At 32.4% G+C, this 20,044-nt stretch overlaps 1 protein-coding gene and 1 non-coding gene across 2 annotated transcripts; both read left to right on the top strand.

Moving 5' to 3' along the window:
* Positions 1–8,251: 8,251 nt before the first annotated feature.
* Positions 8,252–8,323, top strand: Trnaq-cug. The gene has a single exon. It is a non-coding gene; the product is annotated as a tRNA-Gln (tRNA).
* Positions 8,324–17,513: 9,190 nt separating this feature from the next.
* LOC111000804 lies at positions 17,514–19,486 on the top strand. Its single transcript, XM_022270389.2, has 5 exons — positions 17,514–17,772; positions 18,191–18,281; positions 18,359–18,418; positions 18,803–19,042; positions 19,284–19,486. The coding sequence occupies exons 1-5, from the start codon at positions 17,698–17,700 to the stop codon at positions 19,325–19,327; spliced, it is 510 nt and encodes a 169-aa protein (XP_022126081.1). The 5' UTR covers positions 17,514–17,697; the 3' UTR covers positions 19,328–19,486.
* Positions 19,487–20,044: the final 558 nt, after the last annotated feature.

A 20,044-nucleotide genomic window follows, 5' to 3' on the forward strand; every position in this document is an offset into this window, starting at 1 on the left:
TAATCAGCTCAGCGAGACGATACTAGAAATGTGACTATATGAACCTGATAATGGACTCCGAAGGTGGGTACTGGATCTCGAGGATGGTTAGCAGTAGACATACCGTCATTGAGCTCGTTGTAATCAGCTCAGCGAGACGATACAAGAAATGTGACTATATGAACCTGATGATGGACTCCGAAGGTGGGTACTGGATCTCGAGGATGGTTAGCAGTAGACATACCGTCATTGAGCTCGTTGTAATCAGCTCAGCGAGACGATACTAGAAATGTGACTATATGAAGCTGATGATAGACTCCGAAGGTGGGTACTGGGTCTCGAGGATGGTAAGCAGCAGACATACCGTCATTGAGCTCGTTGTAATCAGCTTAGCGAGACGATACTAGAAATGTGTTATATGAACCTGATAATCGACTCCGAAGGTGGGTACTGGATCTCGAGGATGGTAAGCAGTAGACATACCATCATTGAGCTCGTTGTAATCAGCTTAGCGAGACGATACTAGAAATGTGTTATATGAACCTGATAATGGACTCTGAAGGTGGGTACTGGATCTCGAGGATGGTAAGCAGTAGACATACCATCATTGAGCTCGTTGTAATCAGCTCAGCGAGACGATACTAGAAATGTGACTATATGAACTTATTAATATTTAATATTAAATAAATATTAGGTAATATTTGCTATAATACCACTATATTTCTTTTAGTTTATTGAAAAAATAATCAATTACAACGATTCGTCTTCCAGTTGAAATTTTAAATATTTTTCTTGGTTCTGAAACCTACGAGTGCAGCATGTTATATCTAAGCCCTAAAATGAAATCAGAGTCAATCAGACCACTGGGTCTGATTGACTCTGTGGGTACTGACCCACCTTCGGAGTCCACCATCAGGTTCATATAACACATTTCTAGTATCGTCTTGCTGATCTGATTACAAGGAGCTCAATGACGGTATGTCTACTGCTTACCATCCTCGAGACCCAGTACCCACCTTCGGAGTCTATCATCAGGTTCATATAGTCACATTTCTTGTATCGTCTCGCTGAGCTGATTACAACGAGCTCAATGACGGTATGTCTACTGCTTACCATCCTCGAGATCCAGTACCCACCTTCGGAGTCCATTATCAGGTTCATATAACACATTTCTAGTATCGTCTCGCTAAGCTGATTACAACGAGCTCAATGACGGTATGTCTGCTGCTTACCATCCTCGAGACCCAGTACCCACCTTCGGAGTCTATCATCAGCTTCATATAGTCACATTTCTAGTATCGTCTCGCTGAGCTGATTACAACGAGCTCAAAGACGGTATGTCTACTGCTAACCATCCTCGAGATCCAGTACCCACCTTCGGAGTCCATTATCAGGTTCATATAGTCACATTTCTCGTATCGTCTCGCTGAGCTGATTACAACGAGCTCAATGACAGTATGTCTACTGCTAACCATCCTCGAGATCCAGTACCCACCTTCGGAGTCCATCATCAGGTTCATATAGTCACATTTCTTGTATCGTCTCGCTGAGCTGATTACAACGAGCTCAATGACGGTATGTCTACTGCTTACCATTCTCGAGACTCAGTATCCACCTTCGGAGTCCATCATCAGGTTCATATACTCACATTTCTAGTATCGTTTCGCTAAGCTGATTACAACGAGCGCAATGACGGTATGTCTACTGTTTACCATCCTCGAGATCCGGTCCCCACCTTCGGAGACCATTATCAGGTTCATATAGTAAAATTTCTTGTATCGTCTCGCTGAGCTGATTACAACGAGCTCAATGACGGTATGTCTACTGTTTACCATCCTCGAGACTCAGTATCCACCTTCGGAGTCCATCATCAGGTTCATGTAGTCACATTTCTAGTATCATTTCGGTAAGCTGATTACAACGAGCTCAATGACGGTATGTCTACTGCTTACCATCCTCGAGATCCAGTACCCACCTTCGGAGTTCATTATCAGGTTCATATAGTCACATTTCTAGTATCATTTCGCTAAGCTGATTACAACGAGCTCAATGACGATATGTCTACTGCTTACCATCCTCGAGATCCAGTACCCACCTTCGGAGTTCATCATCAGGTTCATATAGTCAAATTTCTTGTATCGTCTCGCTGAGCTGATTACAACGAGCTCAATGACGGTATGTCTACTGTTTACCATCCTCGAGATCCGGTCCCCACCTTCGGAGACCATTATCAGGTTCATATAGTAAAATTTCTTGTATCGTCTCGCTGAGCTGATTACAACGAGCTCAATGACGGTATGTCTACTGTTTACCATCCTCGAGACTCAGTATCCACCTTCGGAGTCCATCATCAGGTTCATTTAGTCACATTTCTAGTATCGTCTCGCTGAGCTGATTACAACGAGCTCAATGACGGTATGTCTGCTGCTTACCATCCTCGAGATCCAGTACCCACTTTCAGATTCCATCAGGTATCAGGTTCAGCAACTTATTTTACTTGGTTGTACAAGTTGCACTTGAAACTTGACAACTCTAAATTTGAGTTTTGTTTGGGTAGGTACTTATATACATATACTTATAACATACAATAATTTCCGAAGTTCATGTCCTCGCCTCACTTGATATTTCTTTTTATATTTTGGCATTTCTAAAAAAATCCGCGGGTAAAAACTAAAATACGCAAATATTTAATTATTATTGGCTTCGACACACAAGCGTAGTCCTCCCGTCGCAAAGCGTTGAGGTGGACTGAAGACAAGCCGCATGCAGGGCTCGCGGGTGTGAAATTGCGGAGGGAAGCCCATTGCGCTTGAGTTTATTTACCTTTTATTACTTTCCATGCCCAGGAAACGAATTAATACAAAAATTTTTTTATCAAAATAATAATATATGCTATATCTAATAATACGTGTAAGATTAAAATAAATCGCATAAACCGTTTTGGAGCGAATTTGTAATTTATGTCTAATCTACGGTTCGATGGTAAATTTTTTTTTGGGAAATTGGTATTGCTTTTATCTTTTTTGATTTTATCAATCGATACAGTAGGCTTCAACCCACAATATATATTTTTTTCAAATGCATATGAGCGACAGTTCTTCCAACAATTTAATTTAAACTAGGGCTAGTTGACCGATTTGAGCACTGTTCAAGCCTTAACTTAACAGAATTGGAATTTATTCTTTACTAAAAGCGTAATGAAGTATTTTATATTTCGGCTCCATCTGGGATTGAACCACCACGTTATGAGCAGTCAAATATTCTGCTGTTTTTGTTTTGTAAATTTTTATATAAGTACCTACATCTGTGCGTTCTAATAATAATTATTAATCTTAGTTTATAATGTTTTCTCAGTAAGCGATTTTTTGTGCATAATTCATATGAGAAATAAAGTTATTCTAACCGTTAATATTCTAGCTAATGAGTTTTAGTTTATCTTAAGTTTTTTCAATTTTAATATTCAATATTTAACGATTATTGTTGAATTAGATTGTAAGATTGTATGTTGGAGAGTAATCATCTCAGTGTTTTAATTCAATAGCCGGCATTGAATCAGCTATAACTGATATATTATCTTGGTTCAATCTTGGATTTTGATAGGCATAACAATTATTGTTAAATTCGATTCGCATATGCATTCTCAGAACGTACAAAGAAAACCAGCTACGTTTTATTTGTATGTCATACTTACTGTAAGGACCACCAATGAAGGGGTAATAAACATTCTTTCAATGTATTTGAAAAGTGTGTAAATGTGTAAGGTGGGTACAATCGTTATTCGTTAGATATCATATTCTGCCACATACAATGGCGCGCAGTTTATTTTCAAAGTAATTTTACATTTTACATTATTAGTTATTTTATAATAATATTTGTATCGTACATATCATATCATACGTTATTAAATTTATATCAACTATGCAAATAATCATTTATTGGCACGTGGAATACATTTTTTTCTAAAAAGTCTAGTCTAGAAGATCTTTTTATTGTTATGGTAAATTATTGTAAACTTTAATTGACATACAATGCATAAATAGTCATACATCAACAGATGATGAGTGTTTCCGTAACAATTTTAAACTAGATGCTAGATCAATGATAGCTCATCTCCACCTGACACGCCGGCTTGCACGTGCATGTCGGAGTGTGATATATTCGTTATTATAAAACCTTTGTAAAACTTAATTTGTTCAACAGGTAAACCCCAACTGTGCACAGATTTTTACTCGTAAAAGGAAAAGATCGTGAGGAAAATCGGCATGTCTTCAAATCTAAATATTTATTTATATATAACATATTGCTCATACGTATGTATATAACGAAGAGTCATTTACTATAATTAATTTACGTACCAGCTTTCAAATCAGGGTCTTAGAACGGCAAAGAAACTCACCTCCGTTAATTTTAGATGCGTAAGAAGCTGTTACAGTGTTACACTCTGGGGACTAGATATTTTTTATATTATTACAAAAAATCCTTTATTAGTGGATATTTAAATATGTCAACACTTATGTGTTTCGCCCTTGAATCGTGCTCCATGAAATGAAGCTAGTCTCAAATGTAAACGTATGTTAAACAGAAGACTGATTATTATTTATAGGTAAATAATAAATAAGATACACCTAAAAACAAGTCTGTGCCATTTCTTAGGTCACGATAGTTTATGTGAATATTTCCTTGATAGAATTAAAAATGAAAGAGGAAAATAAGTGCCGGAATAATAAAATTTGTATTTCGACATGTTATCTACTATTCTATTAACTAGATCTTATATAATATATAGATATTATAGAAGTAATCATAAAATTAGTACCTTGCATCTGGCAATTATATAAACCCAGGATATAAAATAAAAACTTCTATTTTCATTATACAATCATCATTTACACTTACGATAAAACACAGCTTATTAATAAAAGATACAAAAATCCCAACTATGTATATGTAAAGAGGAAAATATTTCAAGATTATTTATGGATTATCCCATGTTATTACATAAATGGGGGTTTCCAAGTAAAAAACAGTAAAAATTAAATCATGATTTGCAAACATACAATTGAGCATTTTATTTGTAGTATTTTCCCATGCGATTTCAATGAAGTATTAAATATTGATCTTTATTTGTGTACGCTGGTAAAACATATGTTAATTTTAATATAATAATTATTATTTACGACGTTTCTGTTTTATTATATATTTTCGGAAAAGTTATAAAGTAGAAAAAGAATCGCATTTTCCACAATAGGAAACATTAAGATTATACATCCCAATTTTAAACGTGGACTTATTTTAAATTGTTGTGTTCAATAACGGTTGCCCATTCCGAAATTCAACTTTAAGGATGGTAGGTATAAAATTTGTATGTAATTCAACTTACGGTCCTTTAAGTAAATCTATCAAAATTCGTTTATTCAGTTTAGATGCGAACAGTTTATTTATTTTAGAGAAGAACCGACAAGAAACACAGCAAGTTTTACCCTCCCACTACATTACAATTATTCAAAGGAAAATCTCAGAAATCACAGCGTCATTAAAGTTACATAAGTAAAAATTAAGAAAAATCTGTTCTGTGATTTACCACATCAAGCAAAGACCAAGTACCAATTATCTAGCCCTCTAGTATTGAGTGTCTACTGTCTATGGGTGGTGGTGGTATAACTTACCTTTAAGGGGGGTATAAAATTTGTATGTAGACCAATGTGACTTACGGTTTATTATATTTTTTATTTTTTTTACTATTTTATTTATTATATTAGTAACTAGCAAGTTCTGTTACAATTTTTTATATAAAGATATGTATTAAAATGTATACCTACATATTTATTAGTCTCAGCGAAAAAAAAATGAAATGTCGAGCATTGGCTTTTAAACGGTCCTCTTACCTGTTTGGCTGAAAATCTATGGATTTATGTACTGTTTCCAAGAGTTATTTCGACTCTGCTTGCTCCAAAGTTTTTTTTAAGAGATTCAATATCGCCGTGTCGTTTAGAGTCCTCTAAAACTGACCTTGATTTGAAGTCTAAAGGGTTGAGGTCTGAGATGAGGACCAAGTTTCAGCTCTTATAAATCCCGGAATGTTGGTTTCAAGTCGGGCTTGGGTAGTTCGGTGCAGAATCCTGTTGGAAAGTCCATGGTATAATTTTTATAAGTGCATTGCTGAGATGTTACACAATATGATCCAAGCATCTTGATACGCTTTGGCTGAGGTTTTCACTCCTTTTTCGGCCTGATATTCTCTGGTCTTCGGCAGACGAAATGTTGTTGTATCTGTTTAGAACGATTACACAGCTGATACCAAGCTTTAGAAGAATCTGTAATATGACCGACGGCTCCCTACCCCAAGTTCTTTAACACCCCATTTCATATTGTAATTTGGATAATGGACACGAAAATATGTGAAATGACGCAAAATCGGAGGAACTCCTTAAAACCAATATACGTGTTCCAAATTAAAAAAAATTAAAACATTGAAAAGAAAAGTTTGTATGTAACATTATTAATGATAGAGACTAGCTGATCATTCGTGCTGAGCGCCTACAGTATAGAAACAAACATTGTTTACTTCACTTAATACTGTTATTGAAAACCTATTCTTGGAGGTTTCAATTTAGCCGCGACCGTGCAACGAATTACAAATTTAATAGCTCCATTAATTATTGGTTCAGGAATCTGGAGCAAATGCCAACGAGAGTCAAGGACGGAGTTAAATATTGGAAAAGATTTATCTAATTATACGGGAATTTAAACAATTTAGATCTAGGCCTCAGATTTCTGTATTTGTTTGTGTATGTTTTTCTAATAGGCAAGCAGGTGATCTGCCTTTTGTACTGAACCCATGCCGCTAGTCTGTTGACGTCGGTTGGTTGGTCTTAGATAATTACATATATTATCTAATAATAATATCTAAGACCTTATATCGTATAAGAAAGGGTGTAATGGCGGATCATCCGGATTCATATGAATTAACGACCTCAGGATTGACAGTAGCAGTAACCACTGGACAAACCCTACTCTATTTTAAGCCGTAAACACGCATTACTGTTAATTATAATCACCATGACGCATTGTAACTACGTTTGAGTAGATTATGTTTTATTTATTTTCCTACTGACGTTTCAAAGCATTTCCTAAATTTTGGAAATTAAATATTTGTTAAATGGCCTTAACAGCTACTGAACCAGTTTGAAAAACACAATTCTATCACAATTAGAATACCATATCATCAAATAAATAAAGATATAATATGTATTTGGTATATATATGTACAATACTAGACTCGGCCAAGCGTTTTATTTTTTTATATATAGAACAGGGGGCAAACGGGCAGGAGGCTCACCTGATGTTAAGTGATACCGCCGCCCATGGACACTCCCAATGCCAGAGGGCTCGCGAGTGCGTTGCCGGCCTTTGGCCGTTGCCGAATTGGTTGATAGAAATAAATAGCGTTGCGGTGGCTAAGGTTTTATTACATATAAAAAAAAGAAAGAAAGAAACGTAGATAGCTTATGTGAAACGTTGGTACTTTTAACACAGTGCCATCTGTTAGAATTGTATCAAATAATAAACAAATAATTTGTACAAATACAATTAAAGATCTAAGCTATCCTATCTCTTAAGTTGAACCAGACTGCTCACGGGTGTGCCAATTTAATTTAAAATCGATTAAGTAGTTTAGGAGTCCATCGCGGACAAACATCGTGATAGGAAATTTATATTTATTAAAATAATAATGAACAACCATAAGATGGAAAAAGTTCATAAATATCCTGACATAAACGCAAATTGTATGTGTAAGGACTTAATATTTAAAAAATAACCTTGAAAAAGTGACTCAATTCTTCTCACATTCATAGCTTTTGGTCTTTTCTTTGGCAAATTTTGGTATTCTTTTTCTTAAATTTATTGAGTCTTAAACATACCAGTTTCATTTTTATTTACTGTTTAATTGTTAATTGCATTCAAGAAACATCAACCGTTTATATGAAATATTAACTTTAAAAACTTTTGAAGTTTATAAATAAAAATAGCATTCTTAGAATCTAAAACTTAAAAATATGATATTAAAAGGAGACCTTTCAGGCAAGGTTTCGAATAATATTCTGGCAGCGTTCCTTCTGAATAGTTACACTAATTATTTGTCCGTGGTAGCCGCCAGCTCTTCGGTCTCCAGTATGTCTTCTTTTGAAGTTATTTAAACAAAGGAAATTCTATTTTCTCCGCGAATTTTCACGCTACCCACCCGACCCGTTATTTCACAAGAATAGTCAGCGGTTCCATGGTGTAATGGTTAGCACTCTGGACTCTGAATCCAGCGATCCGAGTTCAAATCTCGGTGGGACCTGTCTTTTGTTTGCACATATATATTTTTTCTTATGGTCAATGTATTCGTCTTAGAGCGATTATAAATAAAAACTGTTAATTTATATTTAATTAAGAAAATACTATAACTACTGATACTGTATTGTGTTTTTAGTGAAAATTAACAATATGCAGTATTTTCCAGGTTATTAAATTATGAAAGTTGTAAGAAAGCCTGTAAAACTTATTTGTAGATGTAATATTAATGTAACTATTTATACTAAAAGCTTTATATATTGTATGTATTATACATATATATTTAGAATTGTAATCCTTTCTATGTCGCAGTAACTCGCAAATATTGGCACGAACAAATTTCTTTGAAAGCTTTTTCTGTAGCGACACGTGACTCGCACGCGTGCCATTATATTTTTTATAATGAGAAAAATGTTTAATTGCTTATTGTGCGGGCTGTAAACTAATCTTGTGTAGTGCTCGTTAAATAAAGATTGCTGTGGATTATTCTCACAAAACTTATAATGAGACAAGGCAGACAAGAATCGGCAGGAAAGTAAATAATAAATGTTTGTAATAATCTAAAGACTCTATTTCTATTAATCTGCAGTGAAGGTAGATTTAAGGTCATCTCATTTTTACAATATAAAATTTTAAGTTGGGTTTTGATTATGAATTTTCTATTTTTTAACTCGAATTTTCGAATCGGCTCCCAGTGAAAGTCTTTCCAAGGAGATACCATCTATAGCTATTTGAAAGATGTTCGTCGGCTAATATGCGAGTCTCCTCCCATAAAAGACAGCTACGCATAAGTAATTAAATGGGTGTCCATGAGCTGCGGCAATTGTCTTGGCATTCACGTAAGTTCATTCGCCGCCCTATTTATTATACATATACGGCAATCATACATGGCGCTTACTCTCTTCTGATTCTGGTCTGCTGGCACAATTTTAACCTTAAAATTATAAATATAGTATTTCATTGTTGTTTGGATATAAAGATTCCAATGTACGTAGATAATCAATTGGTATTTATCGAAAGCAACTTCCACCCCTGTTGCAAATGTGTAAGGGTGGTTTTTGCACGATATATTTCGAATGGGGTGACTGTGGCGCGTGCTACGCGTGGGAAGACCCGATGTAGAGTTTCCCACGTAATCGAAAAGTACGAATTTATTTGTTCTAATTTAATGGATTGTGGTAACTTTTGTGAACTTTAAAACATCGCTACATTTTGTTATTGAAATATACATGTATCAGTATGTGTCATAGTAATTTATAAGCATTGATAAGTGTTTTCCTTTAGGTTAAATAATTATTCAAAACTTATTAAAATTTCAGTGTAAATGTTATTTATTTTTATATATGTCACCTATGTTTATTTACACTAATATTATAAAGATATACTACAGTTGTGTAGAATATATCAATATTTAATATACCCTCAGCGATGCCATGTCGAAAAAAAATTCTTATTGCGTTTAAAAATCAATGAACTGAGATAAGCTTTAGGCTATATTCGACCGAAATATTGCAGACGGAACCGCAGAGCACACATATATATATAAATCAATACTTTAAAATTGTAACATTAGTACTAAAAATACCACCTAGAATAAAGTAGGACGTAAGAGATTTTATTGTTTAAAAACTTAATCTTTCTATTATATCATCTCCCTGATATATTATTTCAATGCACAGGTACTAATTAAAGAGATGAGTTAGCGTCCGGTAGATAGTAGATGATGATGAACCCAAAGCTAATGCAATCTCCACTCAATGAGTATTGATATACACCGAGAAAAATCTGCCAGCAATAAATTTTAAATTCATTCATTTTGAATGTTTATTAAGTAAATTAAGATTATAATTACAACTATGTTAAATAATAAAAGTTTTTATCTAATAATAGTATTTTTTCGATTTATTTCATGAAAATATACCGTTGAACAAACAAAATCCCGCCCAGCAGAAATCCGATATCAGTAGTCAGTACATCGTTTGTTTGTCCATTATGTGATTGGAGTACGTACCTCCACAGATTTTATGCCTTCGATACCTTCTATTTAAAGTGTTACCAATGAAGACTCTCTGTGAATGCCCTTTGCCCATCTTCGTGTTATAGGACATTAACTCAAGTCAATAAAAATAACATCTTGTCTACTTGCCCCGTGTCATTGACCGTATGTGTCGTAACAATTATTTTTTTTATCTGCGGGAATTATGACTCAAATAACTCAAAATCTGTCAAAATTTTGACATACTAAACTATATCAAATCTAATCTAATCAAAATTTATTTATTCAATTTAGATGCGACTTAAGGCATGCTTATGAATGTCAAAAACGTTCAAAAAATCAAAATTCGCGAAAGATCAAAACTACGCCATCCGTTCGCAAGACTACCAGGAGGTCTTGTTCTGAGAAGAACGGGCAAGCTCTAAGTGTCTTCTCTTGTCACTCTGGCTTAGAAGGTCTCAAATCTGAAAATCTGATCGTACACATCTGATCTTATGAAATTAATTTTCTGCAGATGAAAATGGTTTGTACAATGGATAGTTTAGGAGATATAGCCAAAAACGTGTTTTCACCTCTTTTTCCAAGATGGCGGCCGGACAAGGATGCCAATTCCACAAACTTGAGTTTACGCTTGTATTGATCCCCTCCCATGTCCCATAAATAAAATTCCGTCTCTAACAAATGTTCAGCCCATGTAATATTTCAATGAACTAACAGGTTTTTAGGCCAAGTAATATATATATCGCTATCGCTTCCAAACTAGTGTAATTTAGATACTTTTTAGTATTCAATATGTTATAATATCAAGGTTTTAAATTCTGTACCCACAAACCATTGCCAGTCCTTCTCAAACATCTCCTACGATTATTTATTATTAAATTACTAATGAAACCCGAATGCGACGTTCTTTATTTATTTAAAGTCGCGGTCAGTTTTTTGTTTCGGAAATATCAGTCATTATCATGTTGCTTCCAACACAATACCATGAACATAATATCTCAGTTACACTAAGTTTGTGTAACATACTATACAAATGTATCAATTTTTCCGTATAAAACAGATGCGATAAATTTTAAATTGATTAGATTAACGGAATGACAGCTACAATCGATCATATAAATCGATGACAACAGGGAAGAGTTGTAATTGGCAAATATTGTTATTATAATTTCGATTCGACCCCATTTATGCTCACTTCGCTGGGTCTGGGACCCAAAAAGTGTCTTGGCCTCCGAAATGAGAAATTTCTACGACCGTGACTACTAGGCCGGCTTAAGCCTCCTTATCCGCCCGATCTTGGTCCATGCGCTCAAAGCTATAGACTTTTTATAATAGTTGTAGTAAAGATCACTATAATTGTTGATAATACATTATAAATTTTTGACTTTTTAAGTTAATTTTTGAGCTTATTTTTTTTTTGATGGTTAGTGTTAGAAGTGGCGTAGAAAACTTTTTATAGGTGCTATTTTCACATTATATCTTTAACTGAATTGTATCTACCTTAGATACAGAATATTTCGATTACATTAAGATTTAGATTATAAGATTTTATTTATATTTAAACTTCTAAATGTCATAAAAACTAATTAATTAAGTGGGGTCCTAGCGCATTAAAGCTTTTTAGGGAATTATCAAAAAGGTTAGTCAACATCACAGGAGAACGAAGAGCTGGCAGCTACCTTGCACAAGGAATTAGTCTAGCTATTCAAAGAGGGAACGCTGCTAGTATCTTCGGAACCTTGCCTAAAGGGACTCCTTTTAATAATATTTCTTAATAATTAAATTTTAAGGTTAGTTATTAGATATATTTTTAGTTTGTAATTGTATATTAATATAATTAAATGTGTTACATTTAATAGATATATATAATTATAATGAATTAATTAGTCGAATTTTAAAACAAGTTTTGTTTGATGATTTGATTTTTTAAAAGAGTACCGAGAGTTTTTTATTCCGGCTTTTTCTCTCGGCCTACACCCTCTGTCTTCTTTGACGATGAGTAGGAATGCCTACAGGTTCAAATTTAATGACGTGGAATAAGTGATACCTGTCTATCTTATGTTCCATAATAAACGTATTTTTTATATAATTATTCATCAATACAGGAGATTTGCCTCTATTCTAATAGAAATTGTGGCTACTTACGTATGAATATAAGAACATCTAATCGTATAAAACCTCTAATTGGTTGTCGATAATAATAAACTTTTTATTTTTTTACATTTGCTTTTTTTTCGTTTTAGTAAGTTGTCTTTTTTGGAGTTTTGATCAATAATTCTTATTATTCTAACTTTTTTATTTCGTATATTAACTATTTTTGAAACGGCTTCGCACTTTTAGACTGCTATATTTTTTTGTTTGATTTATATTTTGTAATTTCTTATTGAGAGAATAAACTAAAAGTACTAAGAAGCCTAAACCTAACGTTACCAAGACTATGATCGGCTCATTTAAAATATTAATCATTGTCCTACGTATAAAGTTTGATCAAACACATGATTGGATGACAGCGGTCCATTGAACACATCTGAGTTATGTCCACAAACATTTTGAATGTGATATGTTAATTATTGTGATATTATTTTATGCGTTATTGATATTTGATACAGAGATGGCCTATGTACTTCGACGAACTAACTTGATACTTGCATCAAAATTTATAAGGAACGCCTCTCTCTCAGTTAAACCTGGCCTAATCGCGTTCTGAGTGAAAAAAATGTGGATACAGAATAAAAAATATTGTTTGTTTAAGCTTTAAATATCATACACACATTTTGTCATTAAATTATTTAATCTTATTTTATATTAATTCAACAAAAAAGTTTTATTTAAATAATAAACGCAAAACCAGGTGCAAGTAGGTAGAGGATGCAGAAGGGGCGGACCTTCGGCGGGGTCGGATAAGAAACTGAAAAGAGAAGTTGCTTATTTATTCCCGATTTTTACAGTTATACAAACAGAAAACTTATAATAAATTAAATAAATTTATAAACAAAAATAAAAAGACAAAAACCTTACTAGTTATAATAATGCAATTCTTTTGAATTCAGCCAGCTTGCAACTAAATATTAAATATGTCTCACATGCAATAATATTCAGGGTGCGCAAGACTATGATAGGCTTATATGATTAAATTTATACGCCGTTCAGGCACTGCTAGCATTGCGACTGCATACGCCGAATGTGATAATTTAGCACACGGTGCTCCAGTCTCTTCAACATATCCGCAATATATACTACCTCTAAGGACCTTAAAGAAATATAATGTAAAAGCAAGGTCCTTTCTTTAAAAATCGTACATACGACTTTAATATTAAGCGTATCTCTTTTGACATATAGTATTAAAACTATTAAATCCTACGGCACAATTAATGTAACAATACAATTGAAAGCTCTCAACTGACCATACCGTTTTATTGCTATACAATTAATCCCCCTCTGCACACAAATCCTTATTATCAGTGCATAAAGTTCACAGTCGTATAACATTTATTTAATTTAATAGACTGACCAGTGGCGAGTGGTCAAAGAAAATATTGACAGGTGCATTATGCAATTATTCCCAGAATAGAACGTGTGCCTTGAAAGTAGAACATGAGTTGACAAATGTATATGTATGTGTTTTGTACACTTTCAAACGATAATGTTATTAAAATATTCCATACATTTAGGTGTTTATTTCTTCAGACAGTAGATGTTTTTTTTAATACGTAAATATCACTAACCAAATTTAGACATGGAACGAAGGATTATATCGGTTCATTTGTTTTTTTTTGGAAGTGGTGAGGCAAAAGACATTTATATATTTACACTTCGTTGCTAAAGAAACACGACTAACACAATATATATAAATTACAAGGGATGCAACGGGCGGCCTTATCGCTAACAAGCGATCTCTTCCAGGCAACCCTAGTAAGAAAAGAAAGAAATAAAAAATAAAAAAATGATTTGCCGATATTTTGAATAACTAAGATGATTGAAGTTGAAATTTACGTTGGAGATAAATTTTATAATTATATTTATTACAAACTACAGAGTATTAATATGGAGTACAAAATAGTTAACCACCTATTGTTTAACCTATCAAACGTACATAAAAACTAACTAAAAACTTTTAGCTATAAACATGGACATTTTTTACGTAAATTCTATCAATCATGCTTGACGTACTTGTGAAGATCTACATTAAATAAAACATATATAAATATTAATATACAAAATTTCGCAACGAAATCTTGAACTCACTATTCCATAAATCATTTATTGAATTGTCAATGCGCATAATGAAAAATACATAACTGTAGTAATAAATATCACAGATGTAACCAAATAATAAATTAAAAATTTGCAATAATCGGACAATTGCATGAAATTTACAACGGGCAACATTTGTAATTAAATTAGCTCAATCGAAATGCAAAGGCATTGGGGACGGATGATTGCGTATTGCAATTATAGCTTTTATAATGTAATTGTAAGTAGGGGTCAATTAGAAATTTCGGGGTGAATTAAGATTTTATAAAGAAAAGTTTCAATGGGAAAACTATTATTTCTAAAATAGTCCTTGATTTAGCTATCGAGTCTTGCGCCTGATCTCCTAATCAGACTCTTCAGAGACTAATTATTACACTTATTTAACGTTTATTACGCTGTATATACGTAATGCTTTCTATCTTATTTTCTCCCACGTTAAATCTAATGAATGTAAGTGTCTGTCTCTTTTCACTGTCGCTTTTTCGTTTCATCGGCTTTCAAACTCTAATTATTTTTAAATAAAAAATTTAAATTTTTTATCTAAATTTAAATTAAAAATCTGTATGAAACCAAAATTTTTGAAGGTTTCACTTCTACCACGTGTAAATTGCACAAGTTTTTTTACAAAGGCATGCCTGAATAATTCTTGTATTTATAAAAATGATTTTTTGATATATAAATACTGTACTGTTAGATTAATGCAACATTTATACGCATGAATTACTGTAATCTAAATTTTTGTTTACAAATAATTAAACATAAAATGGATAAAACAGACTTATTATGTAAGCCTGATGATGACTCACGCACTGAAAAGCACGCCTGAATTTAATAGAAAAGTTAATATATATTTAAATTTTAAAATTATGATATTAAAAAACATTTTTATCCGTAAAGACTGTTCATATACATAGGCATAGGCGATGTGTAGTTTTTAGGTTTTTTTTAAATTTATTTAATAACGTCACACACACATTCTTTAAACAATTAACAATAAATAATCAGTGGCTAACTGAAACAATTAACAACATTGTATTAATAATCATTAATCCTAGAGATTCTATTTAAAGGGATAAGTATTATTCTGTATAATATAGTCTGATTGTTGACAGGCGTGAGCTTGAATATTAATAGATTTTAATTGTCACAAAACGTGAATTTCAACCGACAAACAAGTGACGAACCGCGGACGGCCGGAACAAATTGAAGATTTAAATTTGGAATCAAATAATTAGTCACTTGTTGTTGGCAATCAAATGCGGCATGATTATTTTATATTATATTATACAATTTTGCTATTTATAATTTAAAAAAAGTGCGTGCGTACAAAGTACACGTATCAGAAGTGAAACTTCTTTGTAAATCAATGATAACTAAGGTAGACGCCGTAAGGTAGAAGTTTGTATTGTAAGTGTATTGTAAAAGAAAAACTTAACGTTTAAAAAGAGTGGCGGAGAGTTTATTGCCAGTTCTTCTCTTCCGTTCGCCCTTGATTTGAGAACTGGTAGTAAATGTAAATTTAGAATAATTTAATGTACCTATATTTCTTTTTTTTGACGTTCATAAGTGTACATTATGTTACCTATATGAATAAATGATTTTTGATTTGATTTGATTTGTTAGCATGTATTTTTCTCGATTTCCCTTTCTTACTCTCTCTCAATCGGGCTCAATCGCTCTCACTCCTTTTTCGACAAAAACGCTGCACATCTTCGTTATGCTCCATAAAATTTTACCCTCATGCGCCTAAAGAACTTAAAACAAATATTTAAAAAATTAATAAGAAATAAATGACACAAAATCTGCTTAAAAGCGATGTCGTCCTTTTCCGACGGGTCGTCCAGAAATAAATGATGACCCGTGGAGCCAGGGCATACATGCCCGAGGCACTGCACAAGGGACCCAGTCCCCAACAGTTACGACAATGCTTGTCTATTATATTGAATGTGCAAGGAACTTAGCGGACTGCTCCTGCACTTTTCTCGAAGGACCCTAATTCGAATTGGAGGCTCTTCAGTTTTGTCAAGTCTCAAAAAGCTTGATTTGTACAGTCTATGCTTCCGGTCAATATCAAGACTGTTCTTGAAGTCAGCAGACGCACCAACCATCAGCATCCTCTGGACTAGTCCTGGCGACGGTTCCAGCAGTGCCATGTCATCAGCATAGCTAACACTATTAATACTTATGTTTCCTGTACTGCAGCCAACAGGAAGACTGAGCAAATAATATATAGCTTGAAAGTTGGGATACCAAATTTCGCCTGGCCTTGAGTTGGCCCATTTCAACGTATTGGTCTGTACCAATACTTACATAACTTAAGTTTTTCAAGTAGTCATGTTAAGAGTTATTGTTTGCCCATGTAACACAGCCAGGTGTCTCGCCTAAAACATTCGAATTTCAATTTCTAGAGCTTCAAAGTAATGGAATGTTATATTTTTATTAAAGATTACCATTTAAAAATGTGAACAACGTCAGATTTTGTTTTAAATAACTTTAAGCTTTTACAGTTTAATGTTTTAAAAAGTTTATTTATATAATGTTCTATAATAAAATTAATAAAAAGAATATTTTTCTTTATGCAGAGAATAAAAACATTTAAGTCAATAATTTCATTCAATTCTTCCTTTTGATGACTCTTTAATTTAAACCTGAACAGTCATGTTGCGCCATCTATCTTATTCGATGTATATATTGCAATACCTAAAAATTAGATGGCACTGAAATCAATACAGTATTATCAATCAAAACAATTACAGTATGTTCATATACGTTTTATACGCGAGGATTTGTATGGATTATTGTGTTAAAAATGAATATAACTTTAAATCAAATTATTTTAAGATACATAATAACAATTAAATATGAGCTCATAAAGCCTTTACGATTTGTCAAAAACTGGCATGTTTGACAGCAAGTAGCAAGTAGCAACGTCAATCGATTTAAATTTCCGTCATATAAATTTGAACTTCAATCTAAACGCGAAATACGAATTTTTTATTGATTTCTTCATTCTTTGTGAGATTTATAGTGTACATAATAACTTTTCCTTCATATTTGTTACGTATCAACAAAGTATTATAAAGTCCAATACTATTGAGAATAATATATAATTCCTTGTATTATTGATATCCATGTCTACACAATCCAAAACAATGCCGTTGATTGATCTTAAAGTGTACATTCGCGTCGTCGCTGCGGTATTTTCGGTATGTTTTACTTTACAAAATCAAGCCATTTCGGTCTACTAAATGTTTAAATAATATATTTCTTCCTTTATCTATCTACCGTCATGTTTACGATTCTTTGAAAATAAAAACGGCAATAGAAACAGTAATATTTTTAATATAAATTATTTAATGTTAATATTAAATATCTTAATGAAAAAATATACATACATATTATTGTTTAAGACCGTTTCAGAGAAAGCGTGGTGCATTAGTTTAAACAAAATATGTATTATTTTTTACTATAAAATATAATATGGTTTCTTACCTTACCTTCAGAAAGTAATAAAATTTGTAAATTATCTTTAAATCAATATTGATGTATTTGCTTCTTTGTAAACATACTATTATCCTTATCCCATCATACTGTTTACTTACATACATACCTATTTAATTACAGATATCATCAGCAACTGCTATTGTCATGACTTTGTTGCGCGTTCTAAATCCTCAGTTGTATTATTTAGATGCATTAAACAACAGGGATATGGGTAAGCTATTTTTTATTATTATTTATATATTTTGTAGTAAAATAATTAATTTTAACTAATTTTTTTCTAACGACTAGCAACAGCCGGCCACTTTACTCATGTGCAAATTGGACACAGTAAAGTAATGGATTACAGGAGTATGACCTTTCAAAATATCATTTGTTTTTACTTAACATAAACATTTTGTCCATTGCCTTCATATTGTCATTACTAATGGTGCCTAAATTGCAATATTTATGAACATTATTTCATATTCTCTAATATGGATAAGGTCCAAATATTAATAAGTGATATTTTATCATCACCACAATGTTTTCGAGTATTTAGATAAAATCATACCCTAGCATACGCATTTCATGAAACCCCATAAAATTGGGAAACATAATATAAGAAACATGGCTAATCAAGAACTTTTTTATGTACTCTTCATAAATACAATAAGCACTTTTAGATTTAGTGATTTCATTTAACATTTTTATTATGTTTATATATAATATTTAATTTAAATTATGCAATTTCAGCTATACACTATTTTGTCAGTGGTTTCATGCTTCTAACAAGTACTATTGGATTTCTAAACAGCCTCATAGTCATAAATCGCAGCGCTACACAAAACACAGGTCGGAATATAACAATATGGCTGTTGCTGGATTCCCTGTTTGAGACCTCTAGAGTTGTGTATGTGTTTCTGTGTGAAATTATACTGAAGGGAAAGGGACCATTACAATTCTATGAACTGTTGATTACTATCATACAATATCGTAAGTATTATTCTTCTTTACATTTTAGAATCATGAGGTAACTCAACACAATTGTTTCAAAAATATTTTTATAATAGTAATCTTTTCAATGTTAACTTAATATTATTTGGTCAATTAATTAAGTGACAGTTAGTAGTTTTGAGTTTAGAATTTGTGATATACATTAACACTATTATTATTTTACATAAGTAAATGATATCAAATTTATGTTAGAGTTACTGATGGCATATTTTTATTTCAGTGCTGGACAGCTTTCTCTATTGCCAAATGATACTCAGGCACTAGTATTAGGAGTTACTTTTAATTTGCATTGTTATTAATTGTTAATCTCGTTGGGCAGAGCTAGTGAGAAGATATTTACAAATCACAACCCAAACATAGACAGTGTTGTACGTCTTTAAAGTTCTCAGAACAACATTGTATATAATTTTAAATTTTACATCATATTTTATTGTAATCTTAATTGATGGGTACTGATATGTTTGATGAGTATTTCATAAATGTGTTATTTAATTTAATCTCTTGGAAATATCTTGTATTACCCCGGCTCTGTCCATTTAATTGTAGACATTCCTATGTGAGACTGTAATTAATGATCTCTAGAAATATTCAAATAAGTATTATTTAAAGTGATATTACATAGTGTTAGACACTTTTAAAGTTTATTTTTAAGACTTCAGTAAGTAGTATTCCTTTTGTTTAATTTAATTTTGTTGCCATATTTTAGCATTTACTAGAACCTTGTTTCATGTTATTATTTGATATTTTTGTGGTTAAATGATTCTGTTAAAAAATATTATAAAAAAATGTAATCTATAAAGTTTAGATCTATTTTATTAAGTACACGGTACCTGTTATAAATTGTTATATCTGTGGAGTTTGTCATTGTCATGTCATTTATAGTTGGAGATATTTTGTGATTAAAATATCGCAAGCATTGAGTTATTGTAATTTTGTTATGGGCAATTGTTAAAATCAATTAAAAAGAGTTATGGCCTCTGA

Source organism: Pieris rapae, chromosome 20 (assembly GCF_905147795.1).
Source record: "Pieris rapae chromosome 20, ilPieRapa1.1, whole genome shotgun sequence".
In the NCBI taxonomy this organism is placed as follows: domain Eukaryota; kingdom Metazoa; phylum Arthropoda; class Insecta; order Lepidoptera; family Pieridae; genus Pieris; species Pieris rapae.

Coding starts and splice junctions, on each gene's coding strand:
- LOC111000804 (XM_022270389.2), top strand. CDS start 17,698: ATGTCTACACAATCCAAAACAATGCCGTTGATTGATCTTAAAGTGTAC. Junction 17,773..18,190: donor TCGTCGCTGCGGTATTTTCG/GTATGTTTTACT, acceptor ATTTAATTACAG/ATATCATCAGCAACTGCTAT. Junction 19,043..19,283: donor GATTACTATCATACAATATC/GTAAGTATTATT, acceptor TTTTTATTTCAG/TGCTGGACAGCTTTCTCTAT.